This window comes from Podarcis bocagei (assembly GCF_964188305.1).
Source record: "Podarcis bocagei genome assembly, chromosome: 14".
NCBI lineage: Eukaryota > Metazoa > Chordata > Lepidosauria > Squamata > Lacertidae > Podarcis > Podarcis bocagei.
In genome coordinates, this window is record NC_138139.1 from 33889319 (window position 1) to 33908973 (window position 19655).

The 19655-nt window shown below is 45.0% G+C and overlaps 1 protein-coding gene and 1 long non-coding RNA gene across 3 annotated transcripts; one reads left to right on the plus strand and one right to left on the minus strand.

Moving 5' to 3' along the window:
• The first annotated feature begins 970 nt into the window (after positions 1–970).
• On the plus strand, positions 971–19579 carry CARHSP1 (calcium regulated heat stable protein 1). 2 transcript variants are annotated; one of them, XM_081170231.1, is made up of 4 exons: positions 971–1086; positions 12863–13029; positions 15731–15853; positions 17895–19579. In XM_081170231.1, exons 2-4 carry the CDS (start codon positions 12872–12874, stop codon positions 18055–18057), a joined length of 444 nt encoding a protein of 147 aa, XP_081026357.1. In that variant the 5' UTR covers positions 971–1086; positions 12863–12871; the 3' UTR covers positions 18058–19579. The 2 variants fall into 2 exon arrangements, with proteins under 2 accessions (XP_081026357.1, XP_081026358.1); XM_081170232.1 differs by lacking the exon at positions 971–1086 and having other exon boundaries at positions 12844–13029.
• Positions 9101–14363, minus strand: LOC308573369. Its single transcript, XR_014002061.1, has 2 exons — positions 13844–14363; positions 9101–11731 (listed from the first exon to the last, which is right to left on the minus strand). It is a non-coding gene; the product is annotated as an uncharacterized lncRNA (long non-coding RNA).
• Positions 19580–19655: the final 76 nt, after the last annotated feature.

The following is a 19655-nucleotide window of genomic DNA, read 5'->3' on the forward strand; positions in this document are numbered from 1 at the left end:
CTTTTCCCTCCAAGGTATAGATAAGATTCTTTATTTGCATCAGCCACAAGCCCTAGCAATAAACAAAACCTCCAAGGGAACTCAAGGTTGATTGGCTGATTAATTTCTATAGCACTAGTCACTTAAAACATTAAAAAATACCGGTATTTTGGTTTTGGAGATTTAAATACAGACATTTAAACCCCCTTCAAAAATAGACCACTTTAATTTTATACGCATATGGTCTAAGTTTTTCTCCTATGTTAACGCATCCACTAAACCTCCTGCTCCACAGGTAAATATGTGGACAAGCTTTATTGAAAACTAAATTGACTCACCTTTTTCGTCTGTGATAATTGTATGCGGCACTGCACTCTTGTTATTTCTTAGTCGTCCCCCCCCCCCCCGCGCTGGATTGTCTTTTTATTTATTTTTATTAGTTACATTCAATATTCTTACTGCATTCTGTATGTACTTATGTCAATGACCATTCTGTATGAAAAAGGACAATAATAATAATAATTACACTATGATGGCCATTCAAAGCACATAAATGCAGTTTGTCCCAAATTTTACCCCTGGAAAAGAGGACGTGTCCTGGAAAAAGAGGACACATGGCAACCCTATGTCCAGATCTCTAGCTGCGATTCCTGTATTGCATAGGGTTGGACTAGATGACTCTTTAGTTCCCTTCCAACTCGGCAATTCTACTATTCTGAATTCCCTGTAAACCAACAAACCACCAATCTCTACCCCAAGCCTTGGGCAAACCACCTTATCTTTGTTCCTCGTTTTCCTCCGCGTTCTCTAGATGGCAAGCTCCCTCGGGGCGGAGACCTGTCCTCTTGGGGCGAAGCCCCGGGACCGCGAGAAACCTCCGCGCTTAGACCATGCAGCCAGCCAGCTGCGTAAGCGCACCTCCTGCAGCGGCGCAGGAGTCCCCGCCCCGAGGGGCCTCCCTAGCCGGGGGCTGGCCTTCCCGGAGCCGCTCCACCTCCCGACTGGGGCCCGGGGAAGCGCAGAGGCGCGCGCACTGAACGGCAGCAAGTAAGCAAAGGTGGCAGCAGCTTCTGGCGAGCCCCGGAACCTCTTCGCAGAGGGAGATAGGTGAGGGGTATTTTTGGATTTTATTTTCGTTATTTAATTTTTTGCGCGGAAGGGAGGCTGCAAAGTTGATGGATGCGCGTGCAATTTTGAAAAAAAAAGAGGAAGTAGCTCGCGGGTCTACTCGGAAGTAAGCCCCGCTCTTTTAAACGGGGTTTTACTCCAGGGAAAGCGTGCCCGGGGTCGGGGTCGTAGCCTCAGCTGGGCGCTTGGAGGATGGAGTGAAACTTGCAAGCCGTGGGGGTCGGGAACGTGGGGACGAGATGAGAGTAAGGGTGGATCTATTGAAGTTTGCAACAAAGAGAAAAGGGGGAGGCAACAGCCCTGGGCGTCTGCAGGGGGGGGGCAAGATGGGGGCAGAGGCCCCAACTGCGCCCCCGAATAGAATCTCCAGATCCCCAGCTTCCATTTGTTTGAAAAGAGCAAGTTTCTAGCATTTGTAGAACCTGAGATATGGGGCGAAATGTGTAAACGCTGTTCTTCTCGTTTTGGGGAGGTGGAGGAAGTGGCCTCGGTGCTTTACTCCTTTTTTCCGCCCCCCTCCAACACCCGGGGAAAATCCTGCAGGTTCCCCCCCCCCCCGGGACAATCCCACCAAAGGACATAGCGAGAATTGTAAGGTAAGAGAAGCAAATCACCAATGGGAAATGATACCAGACGTTGAAACTTGAGGATTCGCTCGTGTTGTGTGCGTGTGTGAAGTTACTTATAAGTTGCGTGCCCACCCCCAATTTTTATGGGGGGGGTGCAGACAAAGGGTAAAGGCTTTCATTGATTTGAGGGGGGGCGTGTATGGAGAGGTGCAGCACTTCCCAAACTAATTTAACCCTGGAAGAGTTGATATAAGGGTGGGGAGATGGTCGCTTTGTTTGTGGGGCTAGGTTGGAAGATATAAAAAAGTGTTTTTTTAATCAAAGCAACCTTGTGGCACCTTAAAAAATTCAAGGTGTGGTCTCCTTTCTGAAAATTAAAGGGTCCCACCCCCACCTTCAAGGGGAGGAGGGAATGAAAGGCTTTTTTTTTAAAGGGACATACTAAAGCTGATGGGGTAAAACATGTTCTCTTAGAATAGCAGTGCTGCCCTAACTATGTCTACTCAGAAGTAAGCCCCATTCAACTCAATGGGACTTGCTCCCTAGTAAGTGGGGTTTAGAATGGCTGCTTCTCTGTTAAAATGAGAGTTTTTATTCCATAATCATGGGACAACTCCATGCATGTTTACAGAGAGATAAGTAAGTCCTGCTGTGTTGGATGAGGCCTGATCTTTTGTAAATAGTTTAGGATTGCTGAATCTGCAGAAATCCTAATGCCGCTTACTGGAGAGTAAGCCCCACTGAATTCCACAGGGCCTACTTCTGAGAAGACATGGTTAGGATTGCAACATTAAAGGTATTTGGATTCAGGGGAAAACATGTTTGATGGGCAGGGGAGCGATAACACAAAGCTGGTATGTTGCATTTTTTAAAAGTAGTATTTTGTGTGCGCATGTGTAACCTCTTTGCCACTTCAGTTGTGGGGAGTGTGAGAGAACCTGACTTGCAATGGGCAAAACTTAACGTGAGGAGGCCACAGTTTTCCAGGAAGGAGCTTGGCATCCGGTCTGGGGTTCCAGAAACAATTGGCCAGCCTGATTGTGCAAGTCCAAGGAAGAAGAGGCAAGCCTGCTATTTCCTCCCAGCCCTACTCCCAATAGAATTGCTACTTATATTTTCTTCTCTCTTGTGGTGTTTTGCCTTTCAATAGCTGCCTAGCAGGCAGGAATTCTACGATTCACCAGTCCTTCAAGCAAGGGGACTGCACCTGTTGAGTTTCTGGCTGCAGGAAACTTAACCCAGAAGGTGGCAGCCTGCATCTCTTGAGTGCATTCAAAAGATAATGGTTTCTTCTCCTTGTATCCCGTCATTCCTCCCAAGGAGCTTCCATGTGTCCCCACCCACATTTAATTCTAACCAAAACAATAATATGAAGCAGGTTAGGTTGCACCATAGTTCAGCTGCAATAATTGAGGGTGGATTTGAACTCTGATCTCCTTGGTCAAAAAGTCTTCTGCATGCTGCCAACTCTGTTTTATAATCATTCACATTTAAAGTTGTGGATTTCAAGTTTTCAAAACGGCTTCACCCACATTAGCTTGGCAATTTGGGCAAAAGCCCTGTAATATTGACCAGCCCTGTATATGCAGAGTGTGAGGAGAGAGAGAAATATAGCATGCCCAGGACCAGTGAGTTTGTGACTGATGTGACATTTGAACTGGAGGTTTATTTTACACTTTATTGCATTTATGCCCATCTCCCCAGTGTCCTGCATCCATTTTATCGTGAGTTAGGCCTAGGCAGATTACAGCCCAGTGTGTACACTGTTATGTAGCCTTATGATGTGTAGTTTCAAGAAGTAGAGACTTAAGTTGCTCTTTTAGACCAACAAAAAATACTAATCATTTATGCCAGGGATGGGCAGACAAGACCAGGGGCAGGTGTCAAACATGGCCCTCTAGAACTCTCTTTCTGGCCCTCAGAACCTTCACCAGGCCACACACTCCTACATACCCTCCAACATTGATGAAAATGGGGACATCCCATTTCATAATGATAATTTTACTATTTATACCCCACACATCTTACTGGGCTGCCCCAGCCACTCTGGGAGGCTTCCAACATATATAAAAACATAATAAAACATTAAACAAACTTCCCTATACAGGATTGCCTTCAAATGGCTTGGGGGTCGGATAACTCCATACCCTCCAACATAGGGACATCCTAAGGAAAAGTGGGACATTCCAGGATCAAATCAGAAACCGGGACGGCTTCTCTAAATCAGGGACATCCCTGGAAAATAGAGAAACTGGGAAGGTCTGCTCCTACAGGCTGTGCTTTGCACTCTCCTTGAGTGTTTTTCCCTGACTGGAAGGTGCACCTTAACTCTTATCAAGCCTCTTGTTTGCTTGTATGGAAGATAGAGAGAGCTCTCTGTGTGTGCATGGGTACAAACCAGTTTATTGCACCATATATATTGAGTGATCCGCCCACTTTTGCCTTGCCCCCCACCTAATATGCAGACCTTGTGAAGTTACCCCAGCAGGGAATGTGGCCCTTGAACTGAAAAAGGTCCCCGCCCCCCCCCACTGGAGTTAGTTTCAGCAGATGCCTAAGCATGTCTACACAGAAATAAATCCTATTGAAATCAGTGGGGTCTTAATCCCAGGTTAGTAGGGGGTTAGGATTGCGGCCTTCGTTAAGGACTTATTTACAGGCCTCCTTGGGGAGATAGCTCAAGCAGGGGAAGGTTTTGTCTCATGAAAGCACAATACAGAGATACCTTGGAAGTCGAACTAAATCCGTTCCGGAAGTCCATTTGATTTCCAAAACGTTCGAAAACCAAGGCGCAGCTTCCGATTGGCTGCTAGAAGCTTCTGCAGCCAATCGGAAGCCATGTTGGATGTTTGGGTTCCAAAGAACGGTCGCAAACCGGAGCACTCACTTCCGGGTTTGCGTCAGTCAGGAGCCAAAACGTTCGACTCGCAAGGCGTTCAGGATCTAAGGTAAGACTGCAGAATGGAAAACGAAAGCAGGCAACTTATATGGCAGTGGTACAAAACTCTTCAGAATGTTAGGCTGGGTAAAAATAAATAATTCTATATAAGGAAAAAAGCAGCCCAAAATAAAATCTGGCTAAGATCCATTTCTTCCAAGTGATCTTCCAGTTGTTGTTTTTTTAAGCCCCCTAACAAAAGTTGAAGCTTGGGAGTAAGATGTCAATTTAAATATGCAGTAAAAAGTCATAAAAAGCAGTAAAATAGCATTCTGTGATAGGAAATGCAGAATGCAGCAACATACACTCAAACAGGGGTTTCAGCCTGAGGGCCAGAGGTAAAAATGGGTTCAGCAATGAATGAAAATGATACTTTTGTACTGCAGGATGGTTTCTTCACACACTTGCAATCCCTTCCCAGTCCTCTGTCCAGGGAAGCAAAGAGGCACAGTCAGCATTCAAGGACACTTTCCAGCCAGGAAAGAACACTCAAGTGGGGTGTGTGTGTGAATGCGTAGTGGACTGTGGGGTCTGGACAGGCAGAGAGGGAGGGCCCGGCAGAGAGGCCTGGGGGGCTGCGTTTGGCTCCTGGGTCCAGGATTTCCCAGCTCTGCATTAGCTAGAGAGAATAAAGCAGCCCTTTCTGGGACATGAAAGCTAACAGCACTGAAGTCTTTGCAACCAGGGTGCCACCACAAAGAAGTCTCTGCACCAGAAGAGCAGTTGACTGACTGCCTATGCAGCTGGCCTTTCATATATCCTTGCTCGTGAAAGGTTACTAGAGTACAGTGGTGATCTTTAAAATGTTTGCAAAATATAGTTGAGCTTGGCAAGTCCCAGGAAATATGGTTATCTGTCCTGAACCTGATTAAGACTTCTGAATAGTCTTCAAGGGTGGCCCATTGTACCATTGTAGCCCCCGACCCAACTGCAGTAGTCAAGCCTCGATGTGACCAGACGCTGGATATTTGTGTCAAGACTTTCTCCCAATGCAAGAATAACTGTCAAGTCAGTATATTAACATTGGTTTAGGAAAAGGGGCTGGATTAATTGATGGGCCACACATTCAGTGTTGATGGTGAAGATGAGCGGTTTTGGCTTTTCAAAAAGTGGGTGAGGATCCTTCGGGTTGCGAGGTGCGTTGAGCGTGGGCTGCTTTTCTGACAACGCAATGAAATGTATCTTAATTGCTAGGTGGAAAAATCTCGTGACAGCGTGATTGATGAATTGCTGTTGAATCATCGGCATCCGTGCTGAAAGCCTTGTTATTGTTGGTATTGTAATAAAGTTATCTCCATCCCCAGGGACTTGGAGTGGGAAGCAATATTTCCCAAGGCCTCAAAGCTTAGTGGCTGGAGCGCACACTATGCCTGCAGAAGGTTGGAAGATTCAGGACAGATAAAAGAAAGGACAAGCACATAGTTACACTGTGGAACTCCCTGCCACAGGAGGCCGCAGGATGGCCACCAACTTGGATAGCTTTTTTAAAAAGGCACAAATTCATGGAGGAGGAGGCTATCAATGGCTTCTAGCCATGATGGCTATGTTCTTTCTCCACTTTTGGGAAAGCAGGATGCCTCTGGATAGCAGTTGCTGGAAGCCAGTTTCAGGAGAGGCAGGAATATTCTTCCTGAGGGATTTCCCCAGGCATCGGGATGGCCTTCCTTCCTGTTACAGCTTGGGCTGGACCAAAGGCCTGATTCAGTATGATTCAGTCTATGCTCATGGGTGAAATGGTGTTGGATATACCTCAGGTTATGAACTTAATTCGTTCTGAAGGCCCATTCTTCACCTGAAACTCTTCTTAACCTGAGGTACCACTTTAGCTAATGGGGCCTCCCGCTGCCGCCGCGCGATTTCTGTTCTCATCCTGAAGCAAAGTTTTTAACCTGAGGTACTATTTCTGGGTTAGCAGAGTCTGTAACCTGAAGCGTCTGTAACCTGAAGTGCCTGTAACCTGAGGTACAACTGTATGAGGAGCAGATGCAACGTGCCTCAGGCCCACGCACGTATCTTTTAAGTGCACCAAATGGCAGAGCCGGCCGGAAACGTTTTGCTGCTGGCGGAGACAAATGTTGGAAGATTCAGGACAGCTAAATTATTCATGCGGTACATAAACAGTGGAACTCCCTCCCACAGGAGGCAGTGATGTTTGCCAACTTGGACGTCTTTAAAAGAGGATTGGACAGATTTATGTAGCCAGATATGTGCCTCAGTGGCTATGTTCTGCTGAGATGGTGCTGTTGTGCTCAAGTCCTGCTTGCAGGTCTCTTAGAAGAGCTACATAAGACCATGAGACCAGGGTGCTGGGCTGGGTGAGCCTCTGGCCTGAACCTGCAGGGCTCTTCTTGTATGTTCTTCTGTTGGATCACTTGTCCTGTGTCAGGATAGCCACATTCAGGCGTTTTTCTGAGCACACAAGCTCTTTATCCCTGGACAGCAGCAGCGGGTATTTAGAGGCACTGAGAGGAGAGGCAGAATATAGCCCTTTTGGCTAGTAGTCATTGATAGCCTCCTTGTTCAGGAATTTTCCTAATTTTCTAGGAAAGACACCCAAGTTAGTAGCCATCACTGCCCCTTGAGGGAGTGAAATCCCGTAGTTAAACTATGCGCTGCATAATGAAGGACTAACTTTTGCCTGACCTAAATCTCTACCATTCAGCTCCATCAGATGTGTCTGAGTTCTCGTGTTACGCGAGAGGGAGAAACAACTTTTCTGTGTCCATTTTCTCCTCTGTCGTGTTTCCTCTTGCTCGCCTTTTCTCTGAACCTAAAAGCATGATGGGACTTGGAGTGCGGCAACATCCGGAGATCGCCCAAGTTGAGGATGTTCTGTTTTCAATCAAGATTACAAGACAGTGCGATGCTATAATAATAATACATTTTGCCTTTTCGCCTGCTTTGTGTTCCTGTCTCAAGGTCTAGAGAAGCATCTCTTTTCACCAAGGCAAGGTTGCTGCTGCCATACTACTAGATAATGCACGGAGGGGCCAATGGGGTCTCTTTTTCCCTTCACAGAGCTGCTGGGCCATGTTGCAGCCAGCCCTCTGTTCATGTTATGATTCTGTGCAGAAAAGCCACCTAATGAGGGCAGGACTCAAGTTTCCTGAGAATCAGTGCTTCCATTAAATAATAATAAAAAGATACTAGGGGCTGCTTCCCGTGCCCACCAACCCACCAAGCCCCACACTGCAGCTACAGTTTTTCTTACAGAAACAGTATAGAGAGACAATCAGGTTTCTAGACCTTATGGTTGTAAAATATATGCTAGAATGTAAATGGGCTGTGTCAGAAGCCAGAGAGATGGGTGGATAATCTTTCTCATTTTGGTGGGCAGTGCAGCCCTCGGCTTTGAGCCATGACTCTGGCCCAGAAACCGGTCTTAATTTCAAAGGAAAACATGTTCCACAATGGTCCAACTTGGTATAAGGGCAGCTTCTTGAGTTCCAAACCTCTTTGGAGGGTGGGTAACAAGGGTGTTTTGTGTGCAGGGGCTTCTTAGTGGTGGCCCCCGCCAGTTACAGAGCTTCACCTCACACCATCTTTGTGGTCTTTTGCTCCAACACTAGACCTTTCTGTTCATGCAGGCCATTTGTGTTAGCAAATTAATATACTGCATGATTGTAAAAATAGCCAATGAACCTCAAGTGGTTTACAAAAAGAAGAAAACAATGAAATAAATAAAAACAGTTAAAAACACTCATGCAGAATGTTTTTCAAAACATAATTGAAAACAATGGGAAGCAAAAACCCAGATCGAAACACATGCAAACACATGTCTTTTGTTTAGACAAGCCTGTACGGAACATATAGACATGAGTTGTCAGCACGTGTTTTAATATAGTTTATCACTGATTTTAGCATATCGCTGATGGCATTACTCGCCTTCAGGTGTTCTTGACATGTTCCTGGCTGGGATTGCACCTTTCTCACATCTGGAGTTGTAGGCTAAGCCAGTGGAGATTGATTTTAATGTTTTTTGCCTATCCTTTGTGCACGCATATAATTTTTGTTTCATGTCTTCTCTGTTTCAAAGCACATCTACCTGTTTTGAGCTTGTGCACATGTTGATCTATAAATATGGTCCCTATTACCAATGTTTCCTGGCATGCCTCTTCCTCTTGCTTTGCCCATCTCAATTTGAGCAAGAGTCAGGGGTGTGGTTTTGCCACCCGGCCAAGTGGCTTCCCAAACTCCACAGATGTTTCTCTCCTATCTTTTCAGATGGGGTGATATTGTGAGTCCTGAATCAATTTGCAAGGGAAGACAAAAAGGGATAGAAAAGACTTCTGCTATGATCCTAACCCTGCTTACCTGGGAGTAAGCCCCATTGAATTCTGAGTAGATAGGGTTAGAATTACCTGGGAGCAATTTATCATTGTTTTCAGCAGGGCTGATTTCCAAGTTGCCGGAATTTGCATTGTTAATATGGCACGTTAATTAGCCAGATCAAGACCTGCACTATGCAAGCAGCACAATGAGATGGTAGAGTGAACTGTACTACTTCAGACTGCATAGGTGGGAGATACCTTTAGGAGGACTCCCTCTACATAAAAAATAACCCTTCTGCAAGGAGAAAGTTTGCTCGCCAAGGAGGGCTGGAAGCATTCTTCCTGATGTGCTCATTTTCTCACTGAAGAGATGCCTGTCTGTTTCATGAAGGGGAGAGTTGAATAATGTTATTTCTGAGCTTCAGTCTAGGTCCATCCTGGCACATTGAGATATTCTTACGGTAATTACTTCATCCAGCTGCTGTATGTAGATTTGGCAAGAAGGCTTCTACTGGGAGGAAGGAAGTAGGGTTGTGTCTGTTTCTGGCCTTTGAAAGCATTAAGCAGAGCAAGGGCTGCTTTTTTATTTTTTAAAAAATGTAGTCATATTTGTTGTTAGACTGCTGCATGCCTCAGTTAGCAGAATTGGAATTTGCAAATGCAAAGCGCTTAAGCCATAGCTTTGTCTGTTGCAGCTTTTGAGTTTTTATTCATGGATGCTATATAGCAGCCTTCACCAACCTGTTGCGCTCCAGATCTTTCAGGCAGCCACTGCTGTAGTCTGAAACATCTGAACGGTACCCAGTTGGGAAGGCTGATCTGTTTCCTATGCAGTATTCTTCTTCTCCTCTGATGTTGAAACAGTTTGCGGTGTATTATTCCTTTCCCTGTGACCATCCTGTGACAAATGACAGAAATCTGTTTTCTTGGTCTGGCCTCAGGGGATCTGGCTGGGAGGGAGACAAAGGCTTCGTTTCCGCTGAACTGCTGCTTGTGTTTTGTGTTCTGAGCAAGCAGGGCAGAGAGCAAGGGAATTGGATAAGCGCTGGCAATTAAGTGAGTCAGCCTCTGTTGTGTTTGCCTTGATGTGTAAACTGAAGGGCGACAGCGTGCTATGGAGGCGGAAGAGTAAAACTATGGCTGTTGGGTTTCCCCTCTCTCTGCACCGCGTGGTTTGTAGAAATCCAGAAGCCCTGTGGCAAGAATCGGACTGATGTCGTGTGCTGGAAGCCGCAGGCTGTGCTTTAGCTGATTCATGTTCATGTTTTGCTCTGGGGTGGCCAGAATTTGGTTATTGTTTTGCATCAATAGAAGATCATCCCTGCTTGCCCAGCCAGCCATCCTTATTTATTCGGAACATTTGTAGCTGGCTCTTCATTCAAAATGGCTCCCAGAGCAGCTTATATACAGGACAGTTCCTGCCTGCAGGTTTCTGGGGGGAAAGCCACACACATAAAAGAAAAAGGGGACTAGGAGGGCAGAGGAAGAATGCAAACTCAGGTAGTGAGTCTGACAGGTTAGATAGTAGTCCATGACTTGCTAGGATGGAAATTGTTCAGGGGCAGGATGACTGCTGGTGTGTGGAATTCACAGAGCTATATGGCTACTGAACATGGGGGCTTCAGGAAGGCCAACCTGGCTAATGCTTAAAAATATAAATAAATATTGGAGTATATACTTTTTGCCCCTCTTGAACAAATACACTACTCAGCTCCCACCCTCCATAATTGCTTCAGTTTGTGTATCAAATCTGCCAAGTGAAGCACTGTGGAACTTTCCCATAATTGCCCTAGTGGATCAGGCAAACTGCTTGCCTAGATGGCTCTGGAAATTTATGAGCACAGCATGGATATTCTTTCTCTTTCCCCTGTTGTTTGTCTCTGACATCTGGTATAGTGCCCCTGATAATGCAGGTTCTATTGAGAGCTCTCACCTCCAGCAGCTGTTTGGGATAACTTTTCTTCTTAAAAGCCTCTCCCCTGGCCGTACATTTAAAGCAGGCACACACTAGTTTGTTAAGGGTGCTGGGAATTGCAGCTCTGTGAGGGGTAAACTACAGTTCCCAGAATTGTTTAGGCAGGGAGGTGGGGAATGTGCTTTAAATGTATGGTGTATTCACAGAGACAGTATTGCTTAATTTGTGTCAGTTGCTCTTCCCCTTTTTAACTGCCTTGCGCCAACTTCCCACTGAGTTTGGACCTTTGGAATCTTAAAGCCATATAAAATATCAAATACTCAATGTTTGGTCTTCTTTAATTTATGGCACTTGCGATTTTGAACATTATTTACGTATTTAACCATTTTGACAATTATTAACAATAATCAATGAAACCCTGCTTCAGATAAAATTCCTTCAAATCATAAGTATTCCTGCAAGAAAATATAACATAAGTTAACATTTGCTTTAAAAACAAACCTCAAAACCTACTTGAATTTGCTTTTGCGGGAGATAATTGTTTTCTGGGCCACACTGCCAAGAGGGAGACTAGTTTTCCCAAAATTTATTTCTGCATTTGCTTGCATATCTCGCTTTTAGATAATATGTTATTTTCACCATTATGGAGATGGCCCAAACTCTATTAAGCCATTCCTTTCAATAAGGGAATAACTTAACTTTCCAGTTTTGGGCCATCAACATTTTATCTTTTTAACACGCTCTGACTGCTATTTGGTTCTAAGTGTGTGTGTGTTTACCTAGTTAACATGAAGTGTGAGAAATTCCTTGTTTCCAGCAGCCTGATGATACTCTCTGGAATTTGATAGTGGGTTGGAGTGAATGCATATTATTCCTCATGGGATCTTGACTTCATTTGTTTTGTTTTTAAAAAGTTATAACCTCTTCATACCTGGAGCAATTAAACAGAGGATGAGGAGGGGGGGGGAGAGAGAGAGAGAGAGAGTCTGTTCCTGGATGCTCTTCTACTAATAAGCCATAATTTTTTGTTCTTTCCACTATTGTTACAAGGGGTGGAAAATTGTCGCATTGACATGAGATGTCAGGCAAAGATCCTCTGCATAATTCATGCAGTCGTCTATGTGGGAGCTTCATTGATGTTGGATCTGAACTCTCTGTGTTGAATTGGTTTCCTGTTGTGTTTTAGGGCATTTTCCTGAGCAAGAGTCTTAGTAACGTGTTGTCAGTTCTGTCATTATTTATTATTATCATTATTTAGGATAATTATTTGTCGCTTACTACCAAAAATTTCTTTTTGGTCTCAAAGTGATTTATAGGTTTGTTTGTTTTTAAAGAAGCATATAATACCAGAATAAAATACAACAAAAGATTGCAAAGCATGATTAGCTAAAAGTTCTCAGCCTGCAATAAGGTAAAAAAGGACACATTCTGCTCTACCCAAAGATGGGCACTAGGGCTGGGCAATATGGTGATATATTGTCCAAAACTGGTTTGAAGTCCATTTTGTGATATCAGTTTCATAATTTTTGACCTGGCAATATAATTGTGAATCCATGTTGTGTGTGTGTTTGTGCACATGCTATGCAAAAATCACAATGTGGGGAAAACAGTGAAGCCAGCTAATCGGTATATCACAATGTTTAGCTGGTAATACATCACAGTGTTGAAAACCAGATATAGTGGTACCTTGGTTTTCGAATGTAATCCATTCTGGAAGACCGTTCAGCTTCCAAAACGTAAAAAAACCTGAAGCATTTACTTCTGGAAAACTCAATACAGAAGCCGCGTGGCATGTTCAGGTTCTGAAAAGGGTTTGAAAACCAAAGCAGTTACTTCCAGGTTTTTGGTGTTTGAAAGTCGAAACGTTTGACTTCTGAGGTGTTCGAAAACTGAGGTACCACTGTATCGCCCAGCCCTACTGGACACCACCTCAGAGCATCATTGTAATGGATAGCTGAGAGAGAGCGGCTGACATTCAACTTGCAAGAGCAAAAACTAAATTAATGAGAAGATTGGTCAACTAAACTCCCGCTTCTAAAGCAAGACCTCCTCTCCTGTTTAGGTCTTTGAAATGTCTTCAGAATCTGCTTCCTCTCACGAGCAGCCTCCGTCTCCACGCAACCTCCGGCTTCCAGAAGGGCGGAGGACGAGAGAGCGTTCCCCGTCTCCGATGAGAGGCTACCTCATCCCAAGCCCGCTTCCGACGCGGAGGACACGCACATTTTCAGCGTGAGTATCAAGGGGAGCAGGTGGAATGGGGTTCTTTCGGTGCTCATTTAAAACAATGTTGCTTAGGCAAGCCTAACCAGGCATACTGATGTTGCTGTGTTTTAATCTCCTTTACTGTTAATTTCAATCTTCTAAAACAGTTTTTCCTTGTTTTCGTCTGTTTTTTATTGTTAATGTTAATATTTATTTATTTATTGTTAATGTTAATATTTCTTGTTACGCCCCTTAGAGGTTTTGCTACCATAAAGTGGTATATAAATTTTGTTAGGTAGATAGGGATAATTTGCTTCTTACCTGACTCTGAATTGCTGGTACCACAATGAACATTTCAAACTTTTTTGCTTTTAACTTGTTTTTAACTTTTATGGTTTTATGTGTTTATTGCTGTGAATCGCTTCAACATACATTTTTATGATATAGCAGTATACAAATATTTTTTATAAATTAATAACAAACAAAACAAACGCTGGTGTTGTCCCTGGTTAAAAAAGAAAAAGTAGCATGAACACCGACAACTGGGAAACACTGGCCTGCAAGTGCACCAATTGGAGAATAGCCTTTACCAAAGGTGTCATGGACTTTGAAGACGCTCGAACTCAGGACGAAAGAGAGAAATGTAATAAGAGGAATGGCAAACCCTCAACATGATCAACTCCTGCCTAGAGACCTATGTTCCTGCTGTGGAAAGGACGTGTGGATCCAGAATTGGCCTCCGCAGTCACTTATGGACACACTGTTGAAACCGTGTTTATGGAAGGCAATCTTACTCGGCTATGAGTGACTGCCAAAGAAGAAGACAACTCTGGTCACTCACCTTTGCAAGCCTCACCCTGCCTGGTTCCTTCTGTGATCACCTCCATACAGCCCACCTAGGAAGCAATTACTCTGGCCGTAGATGGTTGAGAGGTCACTGTAGATTTCCACTGAGAGTTGGTCTTGCTGAGACAAATCCCTGATAATACAACTCCTTCCCCCACCTCCAACTCTGCAAAATACCTAATTGAGCAGCAGAGTGTAATCTCTCAGCTGTAAGTTGGGTGTGTCACTGACTGAATCCCCTGGGGCTCTGAAGGTTAGCTCAGCTTGCAGCTGAATGACATTATGACAAGCGGGGAAGTACAAATGACTCTGGGATGGCTGGCTATGTCACAATCGCACCCAGGCCAGAAGCTCAGAAGTTGTGTTGAGAGGAGGGAGGTGGCGGGCGGGCGGGGAAGCGAGAGGGCATGGGAGCAGAATGGCCTACCATGCTCTGTAGAAAGTTGTGCCCTCTCTCACTCAAGGCAGGCAGGCTTCTCCATGGCGTCAGAAAGTCTTAGGTCCAGTTCGTCAAGGTGAGGAAGGCGGCAGAAGGATATTGCAGATTTTGGGGAAGATTCAGAAAAAAAGGGGAGACCAAAAGGGTCCAGGGGATGGAGAGGCTCCCCGGATGCAGAGTTTGGGAATTTTTAGTTTAGGGAAAAGGCGAGTACGGAATATTATGGAATTATGCATGGTGTGGAGGGAACAGATAGGTGGAGAACCCCTTTTCTCGCTCCCACTACTAGGTGGGCCATTGGCCTGATCCAGTAGGTTCTGATGATGTTCTGATGATCTTAGAAGGGCATGTCTTCAAGGCCAGTTATGAGCTCTGCTTTGTCCTTGGATGATTCTGACACTTTCCCCCAGATTCTGATTCCTACCTACAAATGTAGGAAGCTGCCTTATACTAAATCAGACCATTGGACCATCTAGCTCAGCAGCTGTTTCGGACAGTTCAGTCCTCGGTGTCTCCAGGTAAGGCTCTTGCCTCAATCCCAGGAGAGCATTGTTGATGACTGGGTGCTAGATTGGCCCTTGGTCTGTTCCCTGTGGGTTGCACTTGATGCTTATCCAACTCTTGAGTAGACCCTCTTAAATAGGTGGGCATGACTAATCAAAGTCCATCAAGTTCAGCAGGTCTACTCTGAGTATAATGTAGTTGGATGAATCTCTATGGGTGGGATTCACTTAGAAGCCTTGCATGAGGGCATCTGTTTGCGCAGCAGGGCTCCCCACCTCCCGGAATTGGTTTGTGGGGGGAATTGGGGGAACCAACAGAACAGCACGTGGGAGGGGGGATCTGGCAAACGGATGGAATATTTGTAATAGCATGGTGTTGAATTTCACCCTATTTTCCTAAAAAGAGCACTACATTCTACAGCATCGTGCCCAGGTCTCTCTTGCCAATCTGAATTCTGCTACCTGCATACATTTGCCTGATTTCTCCTCATTTTGCATGGTTTGTTAAGAAAGTAGGGATACAGGGAAGCTTCCCTGTGCCATGTTTGACCATTAGTCCGTCCAACTTAGTATTGCTGGAGGCAATCCAGGGTTTTTGCTAGGTTTCCCTCTGAGCCCTACCTGAAGATGCCGGGATCATACTTGTGGCCTTCCACGTGTGAAGTGTGAGCCCTGCCATTTTTCTTCTGCTAGTTGTAAGTGGGTGGTGGGTAGTTCCATAGGACACTGAAGCACCCTGTGGCATCACTTGAACTCTTATTCAGGCTTCTCTCAGGTTTCTCAGCTTTCAGCAGGCATTTTGCTCGCGTTCTTTCCCCCATATGGACAAGAAACTTGACTTTCAGAAGCAGCCACATTAATTCCCTAGAAGCTGACTTCCGCGCTCTAATGTAAGAAGAGGTGGGGAATGGTTTTCTGAACTTGCTTTTGTTCCTCACAGGACGACGAGAGCCTCTGAAGGGCCTACCTACAAAGGTGTGTGTAAATGTTTCTGCCGCTCCAAGGGCCATGGCTTCATTACGCCTGTCGATGGCAGTCCAGACATCTTTGTGCACATTTCTGAGTAAGTGGCGGGGGGGGGGGGGAAGAGAGAGAATGGATTTGCCCTTCATTTTTTTCATCCTGAGGGCTGCTTTATTCCTATCAGGGCAACCTTCTGGGGACCACATGTCAGCAGTGGCAGGGCAGGATTTAGGTTTGATGAGACCCTAAGCTACTGAAGGTAATGAGGCCCTTTATATGTCCAGCTGTCCTTTGACATCAACAAATTGTCGCTGTTTTTTAGTGTTGAATATATGCTATATGGTAATTTATGGACTAAAGGTAAAGGGACCCCTGACTATTAGGTCCAGTCGCGGACGACTCTGGGGTTGTGGCGCTCATCTCGCTTTACTGGCCGAGGGAGCCGGCATACAGCTTCTGGGTCATGTGGCCAGCATGACTAAGCTGCTTCTGGCGAACCAGAGCAGCGCACGGAAACGCTGTTTACCTTCCCGCCAGAGCAGTACCTATTTATCTACTTGCACTTTGACATGCTTTCGAACTGCTAGGTTAGCAGGAGCAGGGACCGAGCAACGGGAGCTCACCCCATTGCAGGGATTCGAACCGCCGACCTTCTGATCGGCAAGTCCTAGGCTCTGTGGTTTAACCCACAGCACCACCCACGTCCCAATTTTTTTGACCTAATAGGTATCTAAAGCCATTTGCACATGTTGCCATGCAACCAGTCCATGCAGAATGTAGGCACCCTATATATAGAAATGAGCAAACCAGTGATATTTTAGGGAGCAGGCTAGCAGGCGGGGCCCATTACTTACATCATAAGAGCCTACACAACAGAAAACATTATTGCTGTTTGTAGGTTTTCTTTTATTTGTTTTTTATCTTATATTTTGGAAATGTACGTCCAGTCTTTTTTTCCTTTAATTTTTTTGGGGGCCCCCAAGAGAGAGGGGCCCTAAGCTATAGCTTGTTTAGCTTATACGTAAATCCGGCAGTGAGCAGCGAGCCAGGGCCAGAGGCAAAGCTGGCGGGACAATGAATGTAAATTTTACTTTTGCAAAGCCAGTTATTTTCTGCACACTCCACTCCACCCAAGGCAAGCAAAATGCACGATCAGAATTCCAAGGACACGTCCCAGCAGCCAGGCAAGAATGCTTGTGGTGCAGAGCAAAGCTGGTGAGGGGGGCAGGGTGATGGCCTGGGGAGGACGAGATGGAAAGAGTCCTCACCTATGCCCTAGAATGAAGCTGAAGCCATGGTTTGTCACTGGCTTACCAAGCTTCATTTGTCTCTTATCTATGACTCAGCATTACGTGCAAATCTGGCCCCCTTTCTTAACTGTGGTTTGTACAGCTAAGCCACAAAGGCCAGAGGCCAAGAGCAGCTGGAAACCCAAGCAAGCTGTGGAGAAGCAAACCTTGGTCTGCGTGATTGTCTTTCAGACAACTCGTGGCTAATCTGTGGTTTGCTGAACACAAAGGACAGGCTTAGCATTGGCTTTCCCAGGCTTCTGAGTTCATTGACCCCTGGATGAGATATAAAACATTGCCATCGACCACACTACAACTTCTTAGTCATGTAAATGAAGCAAAGTCATGAAATATCAACATTTATGAATCACCAGTCACTGTTGTATTGTGGAATCATTAAGATACAGAAGTGGCAAAGGAGGTGTGTTCTGTACATGCCCATGACCTTTATTTCTGAGACTCAAATTTCCCTATTATTATTATTATTATTATTATTATTATTATTATTATTGGAGCATTATGATGATTATGATTTACCCACTTTCACCCCAAGGTCCCAGTGTGGGTTACAACAATTAAAACCCAGTGATAACAGTTTTGAATAGGTTACAACCACAGAAACAGGGTGCGGCCTAAGAAACACGGTTCATACACTTGTTTTCCATCCCCAGGGGTGAGTGAGTAAATATCGACCACTTTGGGGAAACCACTGTTTAGTGTAAACCAGATGAATGAATAAAAACATTTTTGTGGGTTCTATGTTCCCTTTTTTGAGTTTGTGGCAAAGTCCTGTGATGGGAACCACTTGGGCAATTATTTTGTTTTGTATCTTCTCCCCCTGCCTCCTGAAAGCATTGAAGGAGAATACGTCCCGGTGACCGGGGATGAAGTCACCTACAAGGTGTGCACCATCCCTCCGAAGAACGAGAAGCTCCAGGCCGTGGAGGTGGTCATCACTCACCTCGCTCCGGGGATAAAGCACGAGACGTGGTCAGGAAACGTGATCAACTCCTAGGCCGCCCTGACGCCAAAGCCGCCCCGATGGAGGAAATGCTGGACTTTCGGTATTGTTCAACAACTGATACTGACTTGAGACTTGACAGACGAGTTTTCTGCGTATTGAGTGAGGTGGAAACACCATTGTAATGGGGGTCCAAAGGTGGCCAGAGTAACGCCCCCGCTTTTATAAAAAAAATAATTAAAAAAACGCAAATGGCACAACACTTAAAGTTGACCAAGAAGACGGGATTTAGTTATGGCTTTCTATTTTTTTTTTTTTACCAGCACGTGTAGATACCCAAAGGCCTTGGAAAGACTTAACCAAAATATAACAAAATGGCGCAGGTGCCATCTCTCCAGATGATGGGGAGCATGACTTGGAGCCTGTAAATTATCTGTTTTGGTGGGGACTCTGCATGGCAAGGGATACCAGCATTGCCTGGGTAGATCACCCCATGAAGAACTTTTCTGCTTGGCACCACGGGGCCTCACCATTCTAATCAGCAACAGCACTGTGAAATTTGCCTGTCATTGTAGAAGTCATCTGCTGGTGAGACCCACTTTCCTAGAAACATAGGAATTCTCCTGGTGTGCCCTCTGGGTTTCTAGGTCCAAGGAAGCCCCCTCAATGGAGTACCTGGGGGAAGCCCTAGCTGGAAACACCTTTCCCTTCTTTTGATTTTGTGCTGGCAGAAAAGCACAGCCCGCCTCAACATTTCATATATAAACATCTGAGACGCGGGAGTAGTGTCTGCCGTGGTTAGCTTGTAATTTGGGTTGATGAAAACTTTCAGGGTTTTTTCTTTTTAAAAAACCAGCTCTTGATTTTTATGTCCTCCTTGGCCCCGTTTGCACAACTCACACCAAACCATGGTTTGCTTAACAAACTACAGATTTGTCCCATGGACAATAAAACAAACCCATTGCTTGTTTCTCTAAAATGCGGTTTGTTTTCCAGCTGGTCTTTTCTGGTAGCTTGGCAAGTGTTTGTGGTGGGTTGGCTAACCAAACCTTGCTTTGGGGACAGTGCTGGCTTTCTTTGTGACACCAAGCCACAGTTAAAACAAACCAAGGGTTGTGGGTCAGTGACAAACCATGGCTTCAGCTTGTGGTTTGTTGGCAGTAAAGAAGCCATAGGTAATCCACTGAACAGGGCCCAGATGATCAGGTAAACAACAGTTTTAGTAAACCATGGCTTTGTAGGAGGAAAACAAGTGACTGTATGTCACGTGAACTGGTTTGACGTTTGAACCCTTCTGTGCATTTCTTCAGCTGGCAAAGTATAATATTTTTAGTTAGTGATGTGTGTGTGTTTAATGCACAGCTAGCTAATTCCTGCCTCCAACTAGGTTTGTAGCTAAACCATATTTCAACCATATTTTATTTCAACGCCATCTAGTTGTTTTTTTTTTCCTAGTAGAAAATGTTCTGAACAGTACATATGTGTGTTGTGTTCCCTTCTCAAACTCCCTAACAGCTGGAAATCTTTGGGGAAAAGAAATAAATAAAAAGGTTGGAGTGAATCTCCTCTTCTGGAATTGTGTGAAAGGCATTTGTAATCATTAGATTCGTTCTGGCCTCTAGTCCAGTATTCTAGCCACTACAACACACTGG

What these genes read in the sequence shown, in the direction of transcription:
- CARHSP1 (XM_081170231.1), top strand. Translation starts at nt 12,872, where the DNA reads ATGTCTTCAGAATCTGCTTCCTCTCACGAGCAGCCTCCGTCTCCACGC. An exon ending in AGGACACGCACATTTTCAGC is followed by an intron (nt 13,030 to 15,730) that starts GTGAGTATCAAG and finishes TGTTCCTCACAG; the next exon opens with GACGACGAGAGCCTCTGAAG. An exon ending in ATCTTTGTGCACATTTCTGA is followed by an intron (nt 15,854 to 17,894) that starts GTAAGTGGCGGG and finishes GCCTCCTGAAAG; the next exon opens with CATTGAAGGAGAATACGTCC.